General features: G+C 48.0%; 1 protein-coding gene across 1 annotated transcript in view; it reads right to left on the bottom strand.

Annotated features, from left to right (window-relative positions):
* The window catches only part of HDGFL2 (HDGF like 2), a 36,263-nt gene extending 19,632 nt beyond the window's left edge, over positions 1-16,631 (bottom strand). Inside the window, exons 1-4 of the mRNA XM_053300865.1 lie at positions 16,454-16,631; positions 10,789-10,865; positions 10,541-10,679; positions 5,593-5,808 (exon numbers count right to left, since the gene is read on the bottom strand). Coding sequence (XP_053156840.1) covers positions 5,593-5,808; positions 10,541-10,679; positions 10,789-10,865; positions 16,454-16,525 — 504 coding nt within the window. The 5' untranslated portion in view covers positions 16,526-16,631. The remainder of the gene's footprint in view (positions 1-5,592; positions 5,809-10,540; positions 10,680-10,788; positions 10,866-16,453) is intronic.
* Between the last annotated feature and the right edge of the window lie 4,168 nt (positions 16,632-20,799).

The raw sequence follows: 20,799 nt of genomic DNA, 5'->3' as shown, positions 1-20,799 counted from the left end.
GATAGGATATGACCATTGTTGGGTCTTTACAAACATGTTTTATAAGTTTGGCCACTGCTAAGCAAATTTTCTATTTCCTCATTTGCTTCTAGTGAGACCAGTGAACAAGTACTTTAAAATATTGGTTATTTGCAAAGCAGAGATTTTCAGAAAGACAACGGCACTAAGTAGTGAACAACTTCAAGGTCTCTCTTCCTATTATCCCCTTATTGTTACAGTGTGCTGTTTGTATATTCCAATGAGGTGCTTGTTTACATTTGATTTATTTATATTTATTTATTTGGAATATTTCTATACCGCCTAAAACTTGCGTCTCTGGGTGGTTTACAATTAAAATCATGGAAAACACTGAACACACAATATTAAAAATATTAAAACTATAAATCTTATTAAAAGCCTGTGTGAATAAATGTGTCTTCAGTGCCTTTTAAAAAGTTGCCAGAGATGAGGAGGCTCTTATTTCAATAGGGAGCACATTCCAAAAGTCCAGGGGCAGCAACGGAGAATGTCCATTCCCGAGTAGCCACTAAACTGCTCCAGATGATCTTAACAGGCGGTGGGGCTCATGGCGAAGAAAACGTTCTCTTAAATACCCAGGGCCTAGGTTGTTTAGGGCTTTATAGGTAATAACGAGCACCTTGTATTTTGCCCGGAAACATATCGGCAGCCAGTGTAGTTCCTTCAACACAGGAGTAATATGGTCTCTCTGAGATGACCCAGAGACCAACTCTGGACCAACTGCAGTTTCCAGACTATGTACAAAGGCAGCCCCACGTAGAGTGCATTACAGAAGTCAAGTCTGGAGGTTACCAACAAATGTACCACTGTTTTGAAGTCATTTATCTCGAGAAACAGGCGCAGCTGAAAAGCACCTCTGGCTACCGCCTCAGCCTGGGACATCAGGAAGAGGTTTGGATCCAGAAGCACCCCCAGACTGTGTACCTGTTCCTTCTGGGGGAGCATGACCCCATCCAGAACAGGCAGATCAAAATAGTCTCTTGAGTTCTGACTCTGCACAATAAGTACCGCCATCTTATCTGAATTCAGCCTCAGTTTGTTATCCCTCATCCAGCCCATTACTGCCTCCAGGCAGGTGTTTAGGGAGGTTATGCCTTCTCCCGTTGATGTTGACATGGAGAAAGATTTGCGTGTCATCAGCATATTGATAACACCCTGCACCAAATCTCCTGATGATCTCTCTCAGTAGTTTCATGTAGATGTTAAACAACATCGGAGACAATACGTAGTCCTGAAGGACACCATACGAAAATTCAGAGTTTGAAGAACAACAGTCTCCAGAGACACCCTTTGGAATCTGCCCATGAGGAGGAGCGGAACCACTGCAAAGCAGAGCCTCCCAGTCCCCTCAGACGTTCCTGAAGGATACTATGGTCAATAGCAGGCCTGCACTACATAAGGCCTGAGGGCCAGATTCGGCCCACAGGGACTATTTTACTGGCCCCCAGGTATCCTTCAGCAACACAGGAGCTGGAAACTGCCTTACAGCACCATCCTGTGCATGCTTTCTCAGAATTATGCTCCATGGTGTGCCCAGAGAGGCTTATGCCCATGTAAGCATGCCTAGCATTGCAGCCTGAAAGCAACAATTTAGGGAGAGAAGAGGACTTGGCATTTGTCTGAAGCTGGCATGCACTCTAGGGGGCCCACTGATTGAGCAGGGACAGGACCTATTCTCTGGCCACTATCCTTGGTTAAAACTATGGGTCCATTGACAAGGGGAATAGATCCACAAGTAACTAATAATATTTTTAATTTTAATGTAATAATGTAAAAATTTGACCTCAGCCCCTGCATGCAAAGTTGTGGATGGTTCCGGCCCATCAGGGCATTTGAGTTGTGCAGCTCTGGTCAATAGTATCAAAAGCCACCGAGAAATCCGAAAGGACCAACAGAGTCACACTCCCTCTGTCAATTCCCTACTGGAGATCAGGCCATCCAAGGCAGTCTCCACCCCACAGGTCACCTGAAAGCCATTTTGAAATGGGTCTAGATGATCAGTTTCCTCCAAGACCACCTGGAGCTGGGAGGCCACCACCTTCTTAATCACCTTGCCCCACCACGGAAGGTTGGAGACAGGCCTGTAATTGCTTAACTCTGAGGGATCCAAGGCAGGCTCCTTCAGAAGCGGTCTAATGATAGCCTCCTAAAAACAAGGCGATCCTGCCCTCCCTCAGAGAAGCATTTATAATCTCTACCAGGTCCTCTACAACAGCCTCCCTGCTAGATAGTATATGTCAGGCAAGGATCAAGAGGACAGGTGGTAGGCCACACCATTCTGAGCAACTTGTCCACATCCTCGTGAGTCATGAACTGAAACTGATCCAGGATCATCACATAAAAGGAGCTGCTGGACACCGGCATGAGACTCTGTAACAATCATAGAGCCTGAATATAAGTCGGCCCGAATACAAGGTATTTTGTCCAAAAACTACTCTTTAAAAATGTCACAGCGAGTAATTGTTGGTTCCAAGTACCAATTCAAGGGGGAAGGGGCGCACATTAGCCCCTTCACAACCCTGAACAAATCCACCAGACGTGAACTTGTGGACGTGATACAGGGAGAAAAGAATCACTTCTTTGACACATGTATTGCCTGAACATAGATCTTCAAATGTGCTCTATGGAATGATCTGTCGGATTAGAGAGTTGAGTCTTTCTCCACTTGTTCTCTAGTCGTCTACCTCACCACTTCAGCCCCCATAGTTCTTCCATACACCAAGGTGCCAGTTTCAAAGCAGATCGGAAAGAACGCTTAGGAGCAATCATGTCCACTGCCCTGGTGAGTTGATTATTCCAATTCTCCACCAGAGTGTCAACAGGGTCACCAGCAGAGCCAACACTAAATTCCTCCAAGGCTTCTCAAATCCTACTGGAACTAGTAACCTTCTCAGGCAGACCATCCTAATGGGCCCTCCGCCTATGCGGAGGTGGGATGTGTTCGTGAGTCCAACCTTAACCAGATGGTGGTCCGCCCATGAAAAAGGAGAAATCAAAGGAGTCCCCACCCACAGAGCATCACCCTGTTCAGCGTGAAAGACGAGAACAAGTGTGTGACCACCAATTTGTGTCGGTCCTGAGACCACCTGGGATAGGCCCAGAGTTGTCATGGCCGCTATGAACTCCTGAGCTGCCCCAGACAAACTGGCCCCAAAGTGAACATTGAAGTCCCCCAGCACCACAAGCCTTGGAGCAGCGTTCTCTCTAATGTGTTTCATCTGTGTGCAGAATGAGTTTTATTCTGGGCGGCAGTATCAAGGCAGTGTGTGCACACCTGCATTCAGAATGGGGCCTTCCGGATTCAACCTGAGCAGGATCTAAAATTAACTGAGTGGACATCAAAAAACATGTGAGCGTGTGCACATGCGTACGCCTTAGAGGGAACACTGTCTGGGAGACTCCAACGCCAAGCCCGAGACCAAGTCCATCAGCTCAGTTAGGGACTCAGTCGGGCAGCATGGCGATAAGTACATCAACAGAAGTCCCAGTCTATCCCTGGTCCCCAAACCTAGGTACACATATTCAATATGGTCAGACACTTCGACAGGGATCCTAGTCAGGGAGATATTGATCTTATGGACCACAGCCACTCCACCTCCTCGCTCACATCCACTCACCTGCTCCTCAACAGAGTACCCTGGAGGGAGAAGCCAGGACCAGACTGGGCCACCAGCCTCCCCCAACCAAGTCTCTGTAATACATACCAGATCAGCCCCTTCATCCAGAATCATTTACTGATCTTTTAGAGATAGTCTGTAAGCAAATGTACAAAAAGCACATCCAGTGAGATCCGGGATGCTACAAGTACAAGTGGGGTACCATTCTTTTAGTATGAGCATGGAGAACCCAGTTCTAAATAGGGATGGGCTGCAAACCCCAGCAGATAGAAATTATAGGGCAAAACACAAAATGGCCACGCGTATGGTACTTATACTTGCACCATCATGGATCCCATGGATGTACATTTGCTAACAGTGGTTGACCATTTTGTTTCTCACCCTATATGTTATCCGCTAAGGTTTGGACCCATTACCATCCAGACATAAGGGTGTGCATGAACCAAAAATTGCAGGTTGGCTCAAATTCAAATCGAATTGCCCCAGAGTGCTCCAATGTAACTCAGTGGAGCTGAATGTGGAACATAGGAAGCTGCCATACACTGAGTCAGACCACTGGTCCATCTAGCTCAGTATTGTCTACCCAGACCGGCAGCGGCTTCTCCAAGGTTGCAGGCACAGGAATCTCTCTCATCTCTCTCGGAGATGCCAGGGAGGGAACCTGGGACATGCTCTTCCCAGAGCTGCCCCATTCCCTAGGGGGAATTTCTTTCAGTGCTCACACATGTAGTCTCCCATTCAAATGCAACCAGGGCAGACTCACCTTAACAAAGGGGACAATTCAAGACCAACTCTCCTCCCTGCTCTGGTGAGGATTTACTTAGCAATGGAATCCTCCACCAGTGAGGATACCCCTTTACAAGTACAGGGGTGGGTGATCCTGGCTCCAGTGTGAAGGGGTGGTGAGGGGGTGGCAGCAAGAGGAAGTGAAAGGATCTCCTTACCCACAAATCATGCTGCCCCACCCCCCACTCCCCCCACTGGCGCAGCCCATAGCTAAAGCTTGTGAGATCCTCCCTCTTTCCCAAGCCACCCATTCTGTGGGTGCTCAGTTCTGGCATCTGCGCATGCATGGAGGTGAAGAGGGAGGATCGTGCACGCTTTAGTTATGGGCTGTGCTGTGGGGGGGGGGCGGTGGGGGGGGCAGTGCGCATGGCCAGTAAAGGGACCCTTTCACTATCTCCCTCGATGTTGGCCTCCCCGCCCACTGGGTACCAAACTGGTCTGCCCAAACTGGGCTTCGTTCGGTTCAATCACAGACCAAACCACCCCTGGTTCAGTCTGTGATCGAACCTCCAAACCAGCCAGGTTTGAGGCAAACCAGGTCAGCACCAAACTGTTAATGCACACTCCTATCCAGAACTGGATTCTCCATGCTCTAAAAAAAGGAAATGGGGGGGGGGAGAACAGTACCCCACTTATAGTTGTGTCATCACAGATCCCACAAATGTACATTTGATCACCGACTAAAAAAGGGTTGCATATTCATAAAGAAAACACTTTTTTGGTGGAATTAAAAAAAAATCCCTACTGAAATGCTTTTCACTGTGGACTGATGAAGACTAGGAAATGTGGTATTAGCACTGCACGTGTCCATTTCTTGCTGCCTTTGGACTCAATTTGGCAGTCATGTGCTAAAAGTTGTATTTTTAACATGTGTCTATCGCATTAAAAGGTTCTCATTGTTCAGCTACATTAGCACTTATTGTATCTGTATTCACACTAGTCTGCAAACACTACCCCTCTTTGTACCACTGTGACTCATAAGCCAGCTTCCAAAGTTCCTATGACCCAGAATTAAAATTCTGCTGCATTAAGTGGAGAGGCTCAGGTAAGAAACCTAGCCCCACCCATTTTCCACGGCCAGCCCCAGCCACCCGACACTGCGGTGCGGCGCCTTACCACGTCCCGATGCTAAGAGCCTTCTCTTCCCCGCATCCACCCACCGGGCACTCACTTTCATGGCTAATGATTTCCGCTTCAGACCGCTGTGGTCGCTTCCTTTGTCGGACTCCTCGTCGCTCTCCATCTTCTCGGTGGCCACTCCCACCGCGCCAACTGCTGCTGTGGGGGCGGATTCTTCCTCCTCCGCTACATCACTTCCTCCACCACCTCCTCCTCCTCCCCCAATGGGGTCTATATCGGCAACTTCGCTATCTGAGGAGCTCACCGGCTGTTGGCAGGGAGAGAGCAGGATATGAAATATGGGGGATTTTGCGGAGACATAGATTAACAACATGCCACAAAGAACCAGAGGAGGTATGGAGCTCAGAAGAGAAGGTTACCAAGGGAGCAGGGCAGAAGAGGAGGTGACTTTGAGGGGCTGGGAGAGAAGAGGAAAGGTAGAGCGATGCCATGGCAGGAGGGGAACAGGATGAGGGGTGTTGGGAGCAAGCGGCATGCCTCCCCTGCTAACTTGGCAAAGAGGCACCTTTTAACTAGGGGTGTGCACGGAACCGCCAAACTGCGGTTCGGCACTGGGGTGGCTTTAAGAGCGGGGGGAGGGTTTACTTACCCCTCCCGCCACTTTCCCACTCTGGTGCCGTAATTTCAGAAGTAATTGGGGCGGCAGGATACCTCTCTGCCGCCCCGTCCCCGCTGTCGCTATTAAAAACTCCCAGGAGTCCTTTGCGCACTCACACATCGTGCACGCGCTTCATATCTCTGTGACGCGCGCGCACAAAGGACTCCTGAGCGTTTTTAATAGTGACAGCGGGGAAGGGGCAGCAGGCAGGTATCCTGCCGCCCCAATTACTTCTGAAATTACAGCACCAGAGCGGGAAAGCGGTGAGAGGGGTAAGTAAACCCTCCCCCCGCTCTTAAAGGCACCCCCCCACCCGAACCGGACCGCCCAGATCCGGACCAGTCTGGAGGCCTTTACAATGGCCTCCGGACCGGTCCGGGCCCATCCCTACTTTTAACGTGGTGATTCTTTTACTTAGCTGGGGGAGAGTAACTGGCCCTACCCACCCCCAGCACAGTACCTCCAGTGACTGTTGCTCGTGTCTTGTCTTATGTTTCTTTTGAAATGAGAGCCCTTTGGGGACAGGGAGCCATCTTATTTATTATTTCTTTGTGTAAACTGCCCTTAGCCATTTTTGGAAGAGCGGTACAGAAATTGAATATTATTATAAAAATAAATTAAAAATAATACACCCAATTCTGTGCTGAGCAGCAGGTTGGACTAGAAGACCTCCAGGGTCCCTTCCAATTCTAACACTCTATGATTCCCTTAGTCTAGACCAGGGTTGATAAAAACCAATGATTTAAAACCATTTTTTTTAAATCAGCTTTTTTGATTTAAATCTGATTTTTTTTAAAAAATTATAAAAATAACCTAGGTTGAAGATATCACCATGAATATTATTCATAACTTCTAATTATATTCTATGAACATGTTAATAGCAGTATATGGAGATGAGAGATAACAGACCTGATCAATCCTATTCTGCTGGTGGTGTACATGCTGTGCACGTGCGTGCACACAGTCAGGCCCCTGAACACACACACCCCTCAAGGTGCAAAGACAAAGCAAGCCAATGAATGAAATGCAAAGAATAGAGGAGGGGGATAGAAAGTGAAACCAAAAGGGAACAGAACATATTCATGCAGTCCCAAGTAAACCTTTTCCAGGTGTATCCTTCATTGCAGAAGGGTGATTATTTTAATGAAAGGCAGTATATAAATTTAACAATAAAGAAAAAAAGAAAAAAGAAAATTATGTTTTATATTTGTTTTATTGTAATCCACTCTGAGACCTATGCATATAGGGCGGGTTAGAAATGTAAATAATAAATCAATAAATATCATGGCAGCAGGCAGTGTAAGAGACCCCACTTGGAAATATTTTAATGAAGTTCCTGTATCTGTGGATAAGACAGGTATGTGTGCAAAATGCAAACAGTTCAACAAAGAAATACAAGGCCTGCTTGTCTGCATGAAATAGCATTGTGAGACGTGTGTACCTATTATAGTGTTTACCTACCTTCTAAAAATGAGACCTACATCTGTATCTGAATATGTATTAAGGTTGTATTAGACAACAAGAATGTCAGAGTTGCAGAAGCACTGGAGAAAAATGACCATTGTGTGATCCAATTCAGCTTATATGTGAGTGGAGCACTGCCAAGGAAGTCCAACATGGATGTGTTGGACTTCAGAAGAGAAAACTTCTCAAAAGCCAGGGGGACTGGTAAAAAGGAAGCTGAAAGGGAAAGTCAGGAGGGTCAAATCACTCCAGAAACATGGAACTTATTCAAGACCACAATACTAAAAGCTCAGTCAGAATGTATACCAAGGAGGAGGAAAGGTGCCACCAAGTTCAGGAGGCACACCAGCCTGGCTAACAAGTAGAGTCAGGGAAGCTATAAAAGGGAAGAAGACTTCCTTCAGAAAATGGAAGGCCTGCCCAAATGAAAAGAACAGAGGAATATAAAACTTTGGCAAAAGAAATGCAAGAGATGCAAAAAAGAGCTTGAGGAACATATAGCTTGATATTCCCCTCAAGGAAAAGAGCAAACACTTCTTTAGATCTATGAGAAGCAGAAAACCTGCCAGGGAGGCAGTTGGACCCTTAGATGATGAGGGCATGAAAGGGATTGTTAAGGAGGATAAGGAGATGACAGAGAAGCTGAATGAATTCTTTGTATCTATCTTTTTGGTGGAGGAGTATGAATATATACCTGCTCGGAAGCCAAGCTTCTTGGGCTTGGATGCTGAAGAACTGGGCCAATTTGAGGTGACAAGAGATTAAATAAAAATTAACACATCACCAGGGCCAGATGGCATCCACCTGACAGTTCTGAAGGAACTCAAGTGTGAAATTGCTGATCTCGTAGCAAAAATATGTGACCTGTCCCTACAGTCAGGCTGTGTACCAGAGGACTGGAAAGTAGCCAATGTAACTCCAGTTTTCAAAAAGGGATCCGGGGGGATCTGTGAAACTACAGGCTAGGTAGCTTAATTTATGTGCTGGATAAGTTGATAGAAAGCATACTTAAGAACAAAATTGTTAAACATAGAGAAGAATAAGCCTTGCTGAAGAAGAACCAGCATGGCTTCTGCAAGGGAAAGTCTTGCCTTACTAAACTTTTGGGGTTCTTTGAGAGTGTCAACAAGCACATGGATAAAGGTGATCTGGTTGACACAGTATATTCGGACTTTTCAAAAAGCTTCTGACAAAGTTCCCCAGCAAAGGCTCTTGAGTAAACTTAGTAATCATGGGATAAGGGGACAGGTTCATGTGTGGGTCAGTAACTGGTTGAAGGACAGGAAACAGAGGATAGGAACAAATGGACAGTTTTCACAATGAAGGGGTCGGTATTGGGACCAGTGCTCTTTAACTTGTTCATAAATGATCTAGAAGTTGGGGTAAGCAGCAAAGTGACCAAATTTGAAGATGACACTAAACTATTCAGGATAGTGAAATCCAAAACAGTCTGTGAGGTGCTCCAAAAAGATCTTTCTAGACTGGGGGAGTGGGCGACAAAATGGCAAATGTGGTTCAATGTAAGCAAGTGTAAAGTGATGCACATTGGGGCAAAACACCTCAACTTCACATATACACTGATGGAACTTGGGGTCATGGTGGACAGAACATTAAAAGTGTCAACTCTGTGTGTGGCAGTGGTGAAAAAGGCATATTCCATTCTAGGGATCATCCGGAGGGAGAATGAAAATAAAAATGCTAATATTATATTATAATATTATAATGCCCTATGGAGCGGCCACATTTTGAGTACTGCGATCATGGTATCTTAAGGACATTGTAGAACTGGAAAAGGTGCAGAAGAAGGCAACCGAGATGATCAAGGGCCTAAAGCACCTTCTTTATCAGGGGAGCAACAGCAAGAGAGAGGGCATGTCCTCACCTCCTGCCTATGGGCATCTCAGGGGCATCAACCATTTATTTATTTATTTATTATTTTATTTTATTTTTAAAACTTTTATACCGCCCTTCCAAAAGGCTCAGGGTGGTTTACATTAAAACACCATTAAAATCAGTTAATAATTAAAACAAAAAATATAAAGCATAAAAACAATGATTAACAATTAAAAACATCGTAAAACAGCAATTAAATAATCAGAACAATTTAAAAACAAGTTTTTAAAAGCTGAGAAAGCCTGGTTGAAGAGATGTGTTTTCAGGTGTTTTTTGAAAATTGCCAGCGATGGGGAGGATCATATCTCAGCAGGGAGCACATTCCACAATCTCGGGGCAGAAGCCGAGAAGGCCCGTCTCTGTGTAGCCACCAAACAAGTTGGTGGCAACTGGAGACGGACCTCCTCAAGTGACCTCAATGGGCGGTGGGGCTCATAGCGAAGAAGACGCTTTCTTAAATACCTATATTAAATATCTATATTTATATCTATATTGAAAAGCGGTCTAAATACTCATATTTGTTGGGTCACTGTGGGAAACAGGATGCTGGTCCAGATAGGCCTTGGGCCTGATCCAACAGGGCTGTTCTTGTGCAGTCCTTCTGTGAAGCGATTTGAATTGATTTTATTTAATTCAAATGAACCCTGGTCTTAACACCCCAGACCCTTTATGGATCTGTGCAAGTCTGCCATGGCGCCCTGCTCCCTCCCCAGACTTTGATGAAAAGAAAGATTATCATTTTCAACAAAGAAAAGTGCCTCCTTCCAGGCAATGAGAAAGTCTCTGCAAAGTATGTAGCTCAGAGGTCGAGCTCCGCAAGGCCCCAGGGCAGTCTCTGATATCTCCAGGTAGGGCTGAGGGAAGACTCCCACCCAGAACCTTGGAAAGCCACTGTCCATCAGTGCAGACAATCCTGAGCTAGACGGACAAAGGGCCTGACTCAGTAGGCAGCAGCACTACGCTCCTCTCTTCTTGCAGCCTGGAAAGAGGAGATGGGATTATGGACTGCTCTCATGTCACTTACAGGAGGTGCGCTGTAGCTGGCATGAGGGTTGTTCTGGATTTCCCACAAGCCTTCGTTGAAGCCTTTCCGCTTGTTGGGCTTCCCGTATTTGTCCTTGTACTTCTCGTAAGGGAACAGGTCCTTGGGTCCCAGAAATGCCCTGCAGTCGGGACAGGTCAAGAAAGGGAAGGTTAAGCTAACAGGGTCTGGCTGTGGGGGCAGCAAGGGCAAGGCCCCGCACGGTGCCCCCCCCCGAGCACAGAACTCACGTCTCATGGGTGCCGAAGAAGAAGATGGGGTACTTGTTGGGCGGGGGCTTCACTGCGCCGTCGACGATGTCGTCAATCTGAAGAGAGGAGCGAAACGGACGTGGTGAGAGGGCGCAGGTGATGCGCTTGCACGTGCGTCCCCAATACAGATCCTGGAACCTGGAGCACCACTTGGCGAAATTCAGCAGCACACAAGAGCGTCACAGCCCCACATTTCCTGCTGATTTGCAAAGCAGCAGAGGAGCAGCGGAGAGGCAGAACGGGGGAAGGTTCCCAGCCCTCCCCACCTGACCGCCCCACCCCACTAGCCCCTTTTGTCCCCTGCCTAGCTGGGGTCCGGAGACTTTTGCAAGCCTAGAGGAGTGGAAAGAGCAAGTTGTAGCGGTAAAATGGCTCGCATGGGAAGGCTCGGCAGCCTCCATACTGCTGGTCTGAACATCAGCAGCCAACGTGGGGTTAGGAATTCCCCGTTTGCTCCTCCCTTTTAACAAAAGGGTTAAAAACTTGCACAGCACGGAGTAGCCACCTGGGCACAGGACAAGATTTTCCCCAGAGGGCCGAAAAGAAGGGAATGTCTTGACCAATCCTGTCGCTAACCACTTCCTGGTCGCCACTGATGAACTAGAGCCGATATCTAGGCGAGTAGATATGGAGGGGCTTTCCTTTCTCTCTCCCTCAACCGTGTCTCTGTGGACAACAGCAGCACCCACAGATTTTGAAGTGGGGACAGTGTTCCCAGTGACCGTTGCCACCTAGGTAGGAAGCTGGCCTGGGGTCTCCAGCAGCTGACCCTTCAACTAGGACCTCTTTATAAGACCCAGGAATCCCCAAACTCTGCACCACATGAGAACTGTGAGCACACCAGCAGCAAAATTAAATAAAGGCTGCAGCGAGGAGTCTTTGGGCCAATTCTGCTTCCCCCACTGTGTCTCTCCACGAGTTGCTGTTCTGTCCTTGCCTCCTTTCCATCAGCCTCTGTAGAGGCAGATGTCCCTGCATCGGGTATGGTTGGATCACTCATCTAACCGCAGTAGAGGTTATCCACTACATCTCTGAATGAGTCTGGGATTGTAGTCTTCCAAGCAGGTGGCACACTCTGAACAGCAACTCCCACAGAAACACTGGAGGGTCTTCTCTGAAGGTGGTAAGTCTTACTCCAGGAAGACCTAAGTCTATAATTTAACTTATAGAATTGATCATTGCTTGGAAGATTTAACTTTGTTTTTAATCTGCTAAATTAAATCTTAATTTAATGCGTTTTCATTGTCAACTGCCCAGAGCCGTGAGTTTTTGGCAGTATACAAATATGCTAAATAAAATAAATAGCAAGGTATACCTTGCTATGAGTAAGAGTGACTGGTGAACACCCATTTTTATTCACGTATTAAAGTATTTATACAAGCGCCCTGAAGCCACACTATTTAGAAATATAGCACAGCTCAGCCATCAGATGTCTTGGAACTACTGGTGCTTAACTTCCCTTTCCATAAGCATGCAGAAACTCCCCGTTTTCTTATGGGTGTGTGAAGTGCTCCCCATAACAGCTTTGCACACAAAATGCATATTGGGTTAAGAACAGGCTTCCCCGCTGCTGCTCTGTGCAGCACACAACACCATGAGGATGGAAGCTGCACCATCTTTTCCTGTCTAGTTCCGCAAGCAAAATCCCCAACTATGTGGGGTGTGGGGCATTTCCCCCTCTCCACCACAAGTGTGCTAGAGACAGCAAAGAACCTGTGGCTATAGTTTGGGGAGGGACAGGGATGCTATATTTACAAATCTAAGTGAGAACATTGCACCACCCGTGTGAAAACATCCTGGAGTGCTGAAGGGTAAGGGACCCCCTTTCACATGGTTCAGGGATGAGATCCCAAAGCTGCAGGCATGGGGCTAGATCCTACAAGCTCACAAGATGCAGAGAGTGGATCTTACCCATTGCAAGGTACCTGAAAATTTTTCTTTGCATGGCTTCAGGGTTGCAAGAACTTAAGAAGTTTGGGGTTCACCAGCCATGTAGGTCAGTTGCAAGAGTCTCTTGCTGTTGAACGCAAGTTATTATTATTATTTAACATATTTCTATACCGCCCAAACTCACGTCTCTGGGTGGTTTACAAGTCCGCAGCCTGGCAAGTCCCAGGAGAACATGGAAATAAAGAAACCGGGTCACACTGGCGCATGGCATACAGGAACTCAAGACTATGCAAGAGAGCAGAGGTTCTCATACTTGGGTCTCCAGGTGTTGCTGGATACAACTCCTATCATCTCCCGCCAAAGGTCAGTGTGGCTGGGGATGATGGAAGTTGTAGTCCAACATCTGAAGATCCAAGTTTGAGAATTCTTGGGTTTAGGTCTTTAGAGTAAGCAAAGGACAGCAAAGTCTTGGGTGACATGATCCTGTGGCACGTTAGAAGAGATACCTCTGCAATTTGGGGGTTGTGCAAAAGATGCCCCCCCCGAAGAAGCAAGTATGGGGCCAACTTGAGTATAGAAACCCCACTATGCAAAGTGCCAAAGTTGTACAATATCTTGGGGCGGGCGTACAAGAAGCCTCTGAAGGCTGCAAATATACAGGGCCAACCCAACACTCAGCAAAAGAGGTAATGCTCTCCTTTGGCTACGTTTCAAAGGGGTGCAAGGCCCCCATGACAACAGAAATGGCCTCCCCCATCAAAAATCCTGAGGTGCAGAAAAATGCACCCCCTTACCACCTGCACAACTGTAGAACATATACACCAGTTAAGGCTTTTCCTCTTGCTCCAATTTGGGGAGAAGGGTGCAAACAGACTATTATACAGAGCCCACACTACAGAGCCCTGGGTGCCCCCCATGTTGCAAATGCAAATTTTTAGGGATGTGTCTCTTGCCCAACATTTCATAGGCTCCTACATGTGAAACCATACACTCAGGTGCTCAATGCCTCCGCCCCCCTGCACACGACTGGGGCAGACAGCATAGGAAGAACCTACCACCATGATGTCAGATATACAAATAGTAAACTTTGTACAAAACCGGGCAACAGGGGACAAGAGAAAAATGCACCCTCCAACCCATTTCACAAAACTTGTGCAGAAGGACACTCTAAACCTACAACTGGCAGATCACGTTGTTTCTGAGGAGAGGGCATAAGGACCAGGGGGAGCGCAAAGATGACCCCCTCACCCTGACAGCACAATGGAACTTCCAATGCTTAAGACTGCCACCCACTGCAGAGTTCTGAGTGTACAAGATGACCCCCCCCCAAGCATGATGAGATACAGAGAGCAAAGATTCCCCCACACTGATCCCCAGATGTCACTGGTCTACAACTCCCATCATCCAGGTCACTGTGACTGGGGATGATGGAGTTGTAGCACAACATTTGGGAATCCCCAACCAACAGCATGCAAAATGCTAGGAAGTAGATCCATGAATTAACCCTTCCCCACTGCAGGAGGGTTCAAAGAGAGAAGAGAGGAGAGCTGGTCTTGTGGTAGCAAGCATGACTTGTCCTCTTAGCTAAGCAGGGTCTGCCCTGGTTGCATATGAATGGGAGACTAGAAGTGTGAGCGCTGTCAGATATTCCCGCTCTGGGAAGAGCATCTAGGTTCTAGTTCCCTCCCTGGCAGCATCTCCAAGATAGGGCTGAGAGAGATTCCTGCCTGCAACCTTGGAGAAGCTGCTGCCAGTCTGAAGACAATACTGAGCTAGATTGACCAATGGTCTGACTCAGTATAAGGCAGCTTCCTATGTTCCTAAGTAAAGACGTGCTATCCACAGTCCACCCCTCACTGCACAAAGAGGAGGGGGTGCAATAGGACCCCATATAAACTTTGTCTGTGTGGATATCGGCCAACTCTTCCTCTCTAGAAAGCCTGGGGGGGGGCAGCTGAAGGCCTTCACAATTCAAAGACTTGAAAGGAGAGGTGAGGAAAGAGACCAGCCTTCCCCGCTCCCAAAGATGACAGATACAGGGTCAGCCTCCTAAGGTCCCAAATACCTACCATACCCTCCCCCCGTTGCCTATTTTTGACAGGGGAGGGCAAGAGGACCTCCTTAAGATGATGCCAGATGGATATGGTGTTGGGTATATGCAAGCATACCTTGCACATACCTCAAGCAAAACCCTGGAGGGTCATGAACGAAGACAGACAGTTGACAAATACACACACACCCATTGCCAGATGCATCTGCAACAGGACATCCAAGAGCCAAAGTTGCCCCTTCCGTACAATTTGGAGAAGGACCCCAACGGCCACCACATAAAGAGAGACCCCCCAAGGGTGAGCAACCCCTTCCATGTTCCCTGCAGGAACCCTTCTCCCCTTTCTCTCCCATACTGCCCCCCCCCACCCAGCCATTTCCAAAATGATGCTGGTGCACAGAAAGAAGAGTGTCCAAAATCCCATGGAGCACGTAGGGAGAAGGCACCCATACCCTCTCCATTTACAAGACACTGAGCCTTCAGTTAGTTACTCAAGATTCAACCTCACTCCCTGACCATGCCCAGTTCGCAGTAAGGACCCTCCACACAGCAGTCACACACCTGGGGGGCTTCTAGACCTCCCCCTGACTTCTTGGGTTGCCACCACTTGCCCAATTTTGCAATCGTAAATGTCTGGAGATGAAGAAGAGATGGAGAACTCCCCCTTTCCCCAGGGTCTTTTCATGCCAAACCTTGTGGGGACCTCCCCCCTCTTTTCTCCCCAATACTGGAATCACAAAAGCAGAGAAGGGAGAGAACAAGCAACATTTGCCTCCCTGCTTGCAAAGTGCCTGAGCGGCAGGGTACCCAAGAGCTGAGGTTGCCCCCTCCCCCAGCTGCCAAAAGGAAGGCTCCAAATGAAGATACCCAGGCAGACCAGGTATATCTCACCAAATCCAGATTGCTTTGGGACTACAATTTTGTAAAACTTTTGTTGGAGGAAGGCTGAATTAAACCGCCACAATGAAAGCCCCTCCCCCCTTTTCCCCTTGCAGGAAGATAGATACCCAGGGGCTTTTGCAATAGGATACCCAAGAGCTGAGACTGCCCACCGCCCAGTTTGCATAAGGACGGGGGGGGGGGGCACTAAACCCATTCTTGCAAGGCTTCCTTTTCGTACTGCAATTTTTGCAGAAATCTTGTGGGGTGGGGGGAAAGGGGGGGACCAGAATGCAAGCCCACCTCCCCCTTTCCCCCAGGCCCTTGAAAAAGGATGCTTTTGCAATGGAAGAAGAGCCTCGTGCAAAATGCCTGGGTTGCAGACACCCACGAGATACCGCTGCCCTCCCCGCTTGGCAAGACGCTGGCTACCCAAGACCCGAGGCCGCCCCCTCCCCGATTTGCCGAGGGGGCCACCTGGAGATACCTGGGAGGGGGACAGCCCAACCCCTCCTTGCAAAGCTCCATTTTGCGGCGCGATTTCTGCAAAAGTCTCTGGCAGGGCGGGGGGGGGGAGAGGAAGATGCCTTGGAAAAAATGAAATAAAGTTAACCGCCCCCTCCGCTCTTCCCCTTGCAGGAGGACACCGGTGCAGGGAGGGGGGAAGACCCCAGGGGCCGAGCCGCCTCCCCCGCGGAGGGCCCCCTCCCCAGGCCAGGCCAGTCACGTGGGGTGGGGGAGCGACGCCCCCGTGGCAGGGGGAGGGGCGCGGTTGCTAGGCAACGGAGCGGGGGGGCTCGTTCTCTCTCCTAGCTTCTCACCCACCCGAGCCGGCCAGTGCGGATAACCCTTCATCTTGGCGAAGACGAGGTCCCCGGCTTTAAAGCCGTGCGGCATCTCGGAGGCGGAGGCGGAGGCAGCGGCAACAGGGCGAGCAGGCCGGGCCAGGCCGCAGGCTTCTCCAAGCAACCGCGAGGGGGCGTGGCCGGCCGGCCTGCCTGAGGCGGGCCGACGGGGGCGCTTGGCGGCCGCCCATTGGCCCGAGCTCTTGGCCCGCCCGCACCGCTCATTGGTCGCCGACGCCGCCGCTCGCGCTCCTCGCGGGCTGCCCAATCCGGGCCCTGCGGGGAGGCGGGGAAGCGAGCAGATTGGCCATCGGGGTGGGGGCACGTGGGGATGGGGGAGGGAAGGAGGGGTGGGAGGGCAGAGGGCGCTTTGCACATCCTCCGAGGCACTCGCGCCTTGGCCTCAGGTGCCCTGGGGGTGGGGAGAGGCGGGCCGCGGGCACACTGCACGTGCTCAGGAGCATTTTTGCCTTTTCAGGATTTTAGGTCTCTCCAGCAAAGCTCAGTTCTACACCGTTCTGCATATGTTCAGGAGCAATTTGCCTTTTCGGGATTTCTCACTCCTAACATAAAATTCGGTTCTGCTCAGGGTAAAAGCCACCCTGGACCAAGAATACTTTGCCTTTCAAGGGTTTTATTTCTCAAACAAACAAAACTCAGTTCTGCTCAGAGGGAGAGACCCTCTGCACATGTTCAGAAGCCCTTTGCCTTTTAAGGATTCCACCCAAAAGAAAATTAATTTCTACCCAGGAGGAAAGGCACTTTGCCTGTCATGGATTTCCCCCAAACAAAGAAAATTCAGGAGGGGCCCTTTAGGGTAATAAAGAGGTTTATAGAGGATTATAAACCACACAGCTCAACAATTAAAGCAAAAATCCTTCTAAATTAAGGCTTCCTAAATTGTATTTGGAGAATGGTTTTATGCTTACATTGACTTCTTAGAAAACTTCAAATGAGGCTGATGCACAATGTGGATAAATTGGTGCAAAAATGAATCTTATTTTGTATTGGAAGGCAATGGTGTGGGACTGCATATATCTTTAAAATTTATTTTCAGTTATTTGAGATACAATGTATAATATCTCTTGTTTTCAGTGAGATGATATATTGTATAATACAAGTGTGTGAATACAATGATAAATGTATGCATGTACTTTCCCTATTATAATATTAAAAGATGAACAAAATAATAGAGATGGACAAAGGCTGCAGCTTCTGAAACCTCTGCAACTGTCGACTGTAAGAACTCTGCCTTTAGCATACTGAAATAAATCCTCTCTAGCTAGTCTTGTGGTAGCAAGCATGACTTGTTCCCTTAGCTAAGCAGAGTCCACCCTGGTTGCATATGAATGGGAGACTATATGTGTGAACACTGTAAGATATTCCCCTCAGGGGATGAAGCCGCTCTGGGAAGAGCAGAAGGTTCCAAGTTCCCTCCCTGGCAGCATCTCCAGGATAGGGCTGAGAGAGATTCCTGCCTGCATTCTTGGAGAAGCCGCTGCCAGTCTGTATAGACAATACTGAGCGAGATAGACCTATGGTCTGACTCAGTATATGGCAGCTTCCTGTGTTCCTAGCTACTGATGCAGCTACCAAGGTGCTGTGATGCATTTTTACTTTATAAAAAAACTAATCCAGACCTAAGGAGGGACAGATGGTGGGACGATGGATTAGAAAGGCTCCGTTGGCCCAAAATTGAGCTAGGAGGTTATAAACTGACTGGGCATTTTGATAACTTTATGCCAGTGCTCTGTCAGCTATGCTGGTTTCCCAGCCCAGTTTAAAGTCCTGGTTTTAACCTTTAAAGGCCTAAACGGCTTGGGATCGGGTTACCTTGGAAGAGTGTCATGCCCTTTATGCCTCCATCCGGACCTTAAGATCCTCTACAGAGGCCTGGCCCCTGCTCCAAGTGCCCTGCCAAATGAGGTGAGATGAGAACTAGGTGGCCAGAGCTAGGAGCTAAGGTGGCCAGATTTGGAGCTAAGGAGCTAAGGTGGCCAGACTTGGAGCTAAGGAGCTAGGTGGCTAGATTTGGAACTAAGGAGCTAGGTGGCCAGATTTGGCTTTTAAAAAGCCAAATTCTGGCTTACGGCCCATTTGACCCACGGGTATACCCCTTAGGTTCTCGCAACCCTGCTTAAGGAGAGGGACCTTTTGGTGGTGGCACCTTGTCTATGGAATAGCCTTCCCAGTGAGACCTGTCTAGCACCATCATTGTGCTGTTTTAAACACCAGGTGAAGAGCTGCTTCTTCACCCAGGCAGCCCTATAGCCCACCTGGATGTTTTGGGGGGGGCCAAAAAAGTTTATCACGTCCCCAACAGTCCTAACTGCAAGCTACATTTTGTTCTTTTAAAATTATTTGAGGGTTGTTTTTTTAATTAGGGGGCAGAGAAAAGTTTAGAGGGAGCAGACCCACCCTAGCATCCCCCCACTACAGGTCTGCACCAAGGCTTTTGAAATGTATTTTAAACATTTTAAATGTTCTTGCTTTTTTAGTTGTATCTGTGGGTAGCTTTCGTTCTTGTTTGCTTTAATGCATTTTTAATTGAATGTTTTATTCTGCTGCTGTTTGATGGTTTTATTCTGTGAGCTGCCCAGAGAATAATTTGTTATAGGGTGGCCATATAAATAAAGTCATTACGATTGTTTATTTCAGGATTGGCCGAGTGTGAATATTTCCTTTAGCCCAGGGTCTGTGTGTGAGAGGAGAATGTAAATATGCCAGCCTGTGTGCGAACTGAGGGAGAGAGAGTCAAGGGCAGAAAATGGAGACAGAGAAGTTCCTGCACACAACAAGAATGCCTCTGTGAATCTGTAAGATTAATGCTCTCACTACCTCAGGCTAAGAAGTTGTTGCCACTTTGCCTCCTCCTACACACCCACATTCTCCCAAGTCCCTGTACTTTGCCTCAAGCGTCAAACACCCTTATTTTCACACCTGAGCCTGAAAGCTAGGTCCTGTCCTGCTCGTTTGCATTACAAATGCCTCTGAACATGCTCATTTGCAATATAAATGCCTCTTCCAGCTTTTCCTCCTCCAAGAGATGATCATATTAATAGCTTCAAGGGTGATTTATATTTTAAGTCACACATACCCCAAGGCTCCAACTGTCTCTGTTTACCAGGGACAGTACCTCCCTATTTTTTTGCAGTTTGTCCCTGGGAAATCATTATCTTGGCCTCTCGGGCATGCTTTGTTCAGTGTTTTCCACATTAGTTATTCAGTGTTTTTCACATTAGGTTGGATCTGAGCTGTTGGTGACAGACCAGGAGAGGGATCTTGGCGTCCTGGTGGACAGCTCCTGGAAAGTGTCAACTCAGTGTGCAGCAGCAGTGAAAAAGGCCAAGTCCATGATAGGGATCATTAGGAAGGGAATTGAAAATAAAATGGCTAATATTATAACGCCCTTATACAAAACTACGCATAATCAACTTGTGGAACTCTCTGCCACGAGATGTGGTGACAGCCAACAACCTGGATGGCTTTAAGAGGGGTTTGGATCACTTCATGGAGGAGAGGTCTATTGACGGCTACTAGTCGGAGGGCTATAGGCCACCAACAGCCTCAAAGGCAGGATGCTTCTGAGTACCAGTTGCAGGGGAGTAATGGCAGGAGGGAGGGCATGCCCCCAACACCTGCCTGTAGGCTTCCTGCGGCATCTGGTGGGCCACTGTGCAAAACAGGATGCTGGTCTAGATGGGCCTTGGGCCTGATCCAGCAGGGCTGTTATTAAGTTGCATGAAAAGGTCCCAGATTCAATCTGTGACAGCATTTCCAGGTAGGGCAGAGAAAGACTCCTAGCTGAAACCTTGCAGATGCTGCTGCCAGTCGACAATACTGAGCTAGATGGACCAAGCATCTGTCTCAGTATAAGGCAGCTTCCCATGTACCTAGTTGTCCTTCAGGATCCAGCTCCCTCCCCAGAGTCTCTATAAATTAAATCTCCCAGTGGGTAGGTGGTGGATGCTTTGTGTCTCTGCTGTACTTTCAGCTGCATGGTGCAGAAAAGGTAAAGTTGTGTTGTCAAGTCGGTGTTTACTCTTGGTGACCAGAAAGCCCTGTGTGTCTTTGGTAGAATACAGGAGGGGTTTACCATTGCCATCTCCTGTGAAATATGAGATGATGCCTTTCAGCATCTTCCTATATATGAATTGTCCCCTTTGCTAAGCAGCCTTCATCCTGGTTTGCATATTATTATTATTATTATTATTATTATTATTATTATTATTATTATTATTTTACATTTATGTCCCGCTCTTCCTCCAAGGAGCCCAGAGCGGTGAGCTACATACTTGAGTTTCTCTTTCACAACAACCCTGTGAA

Source organism: Hemicordylus capensis, chromosome 2 (assembly GCF_027244095.1).
Source record: "Hemicordylus capensis ecotype Gifberg chromosome 2, rHemCap1.1.pri, whole genome shotgun sequence".
In the NCBI taxonomy this organism is placed as follows: Eukaryota; Metazoa; Chordata; class Lepidosauria; order Squamata; family Cordylidae; genus Hemicordylus; species Hemicordylus capensis.
The sequence above is the reverse complement of the archived record's forward strand: the minus strand, read 5'-3'. Positions and strand labels throughout refer to the sequence as shown.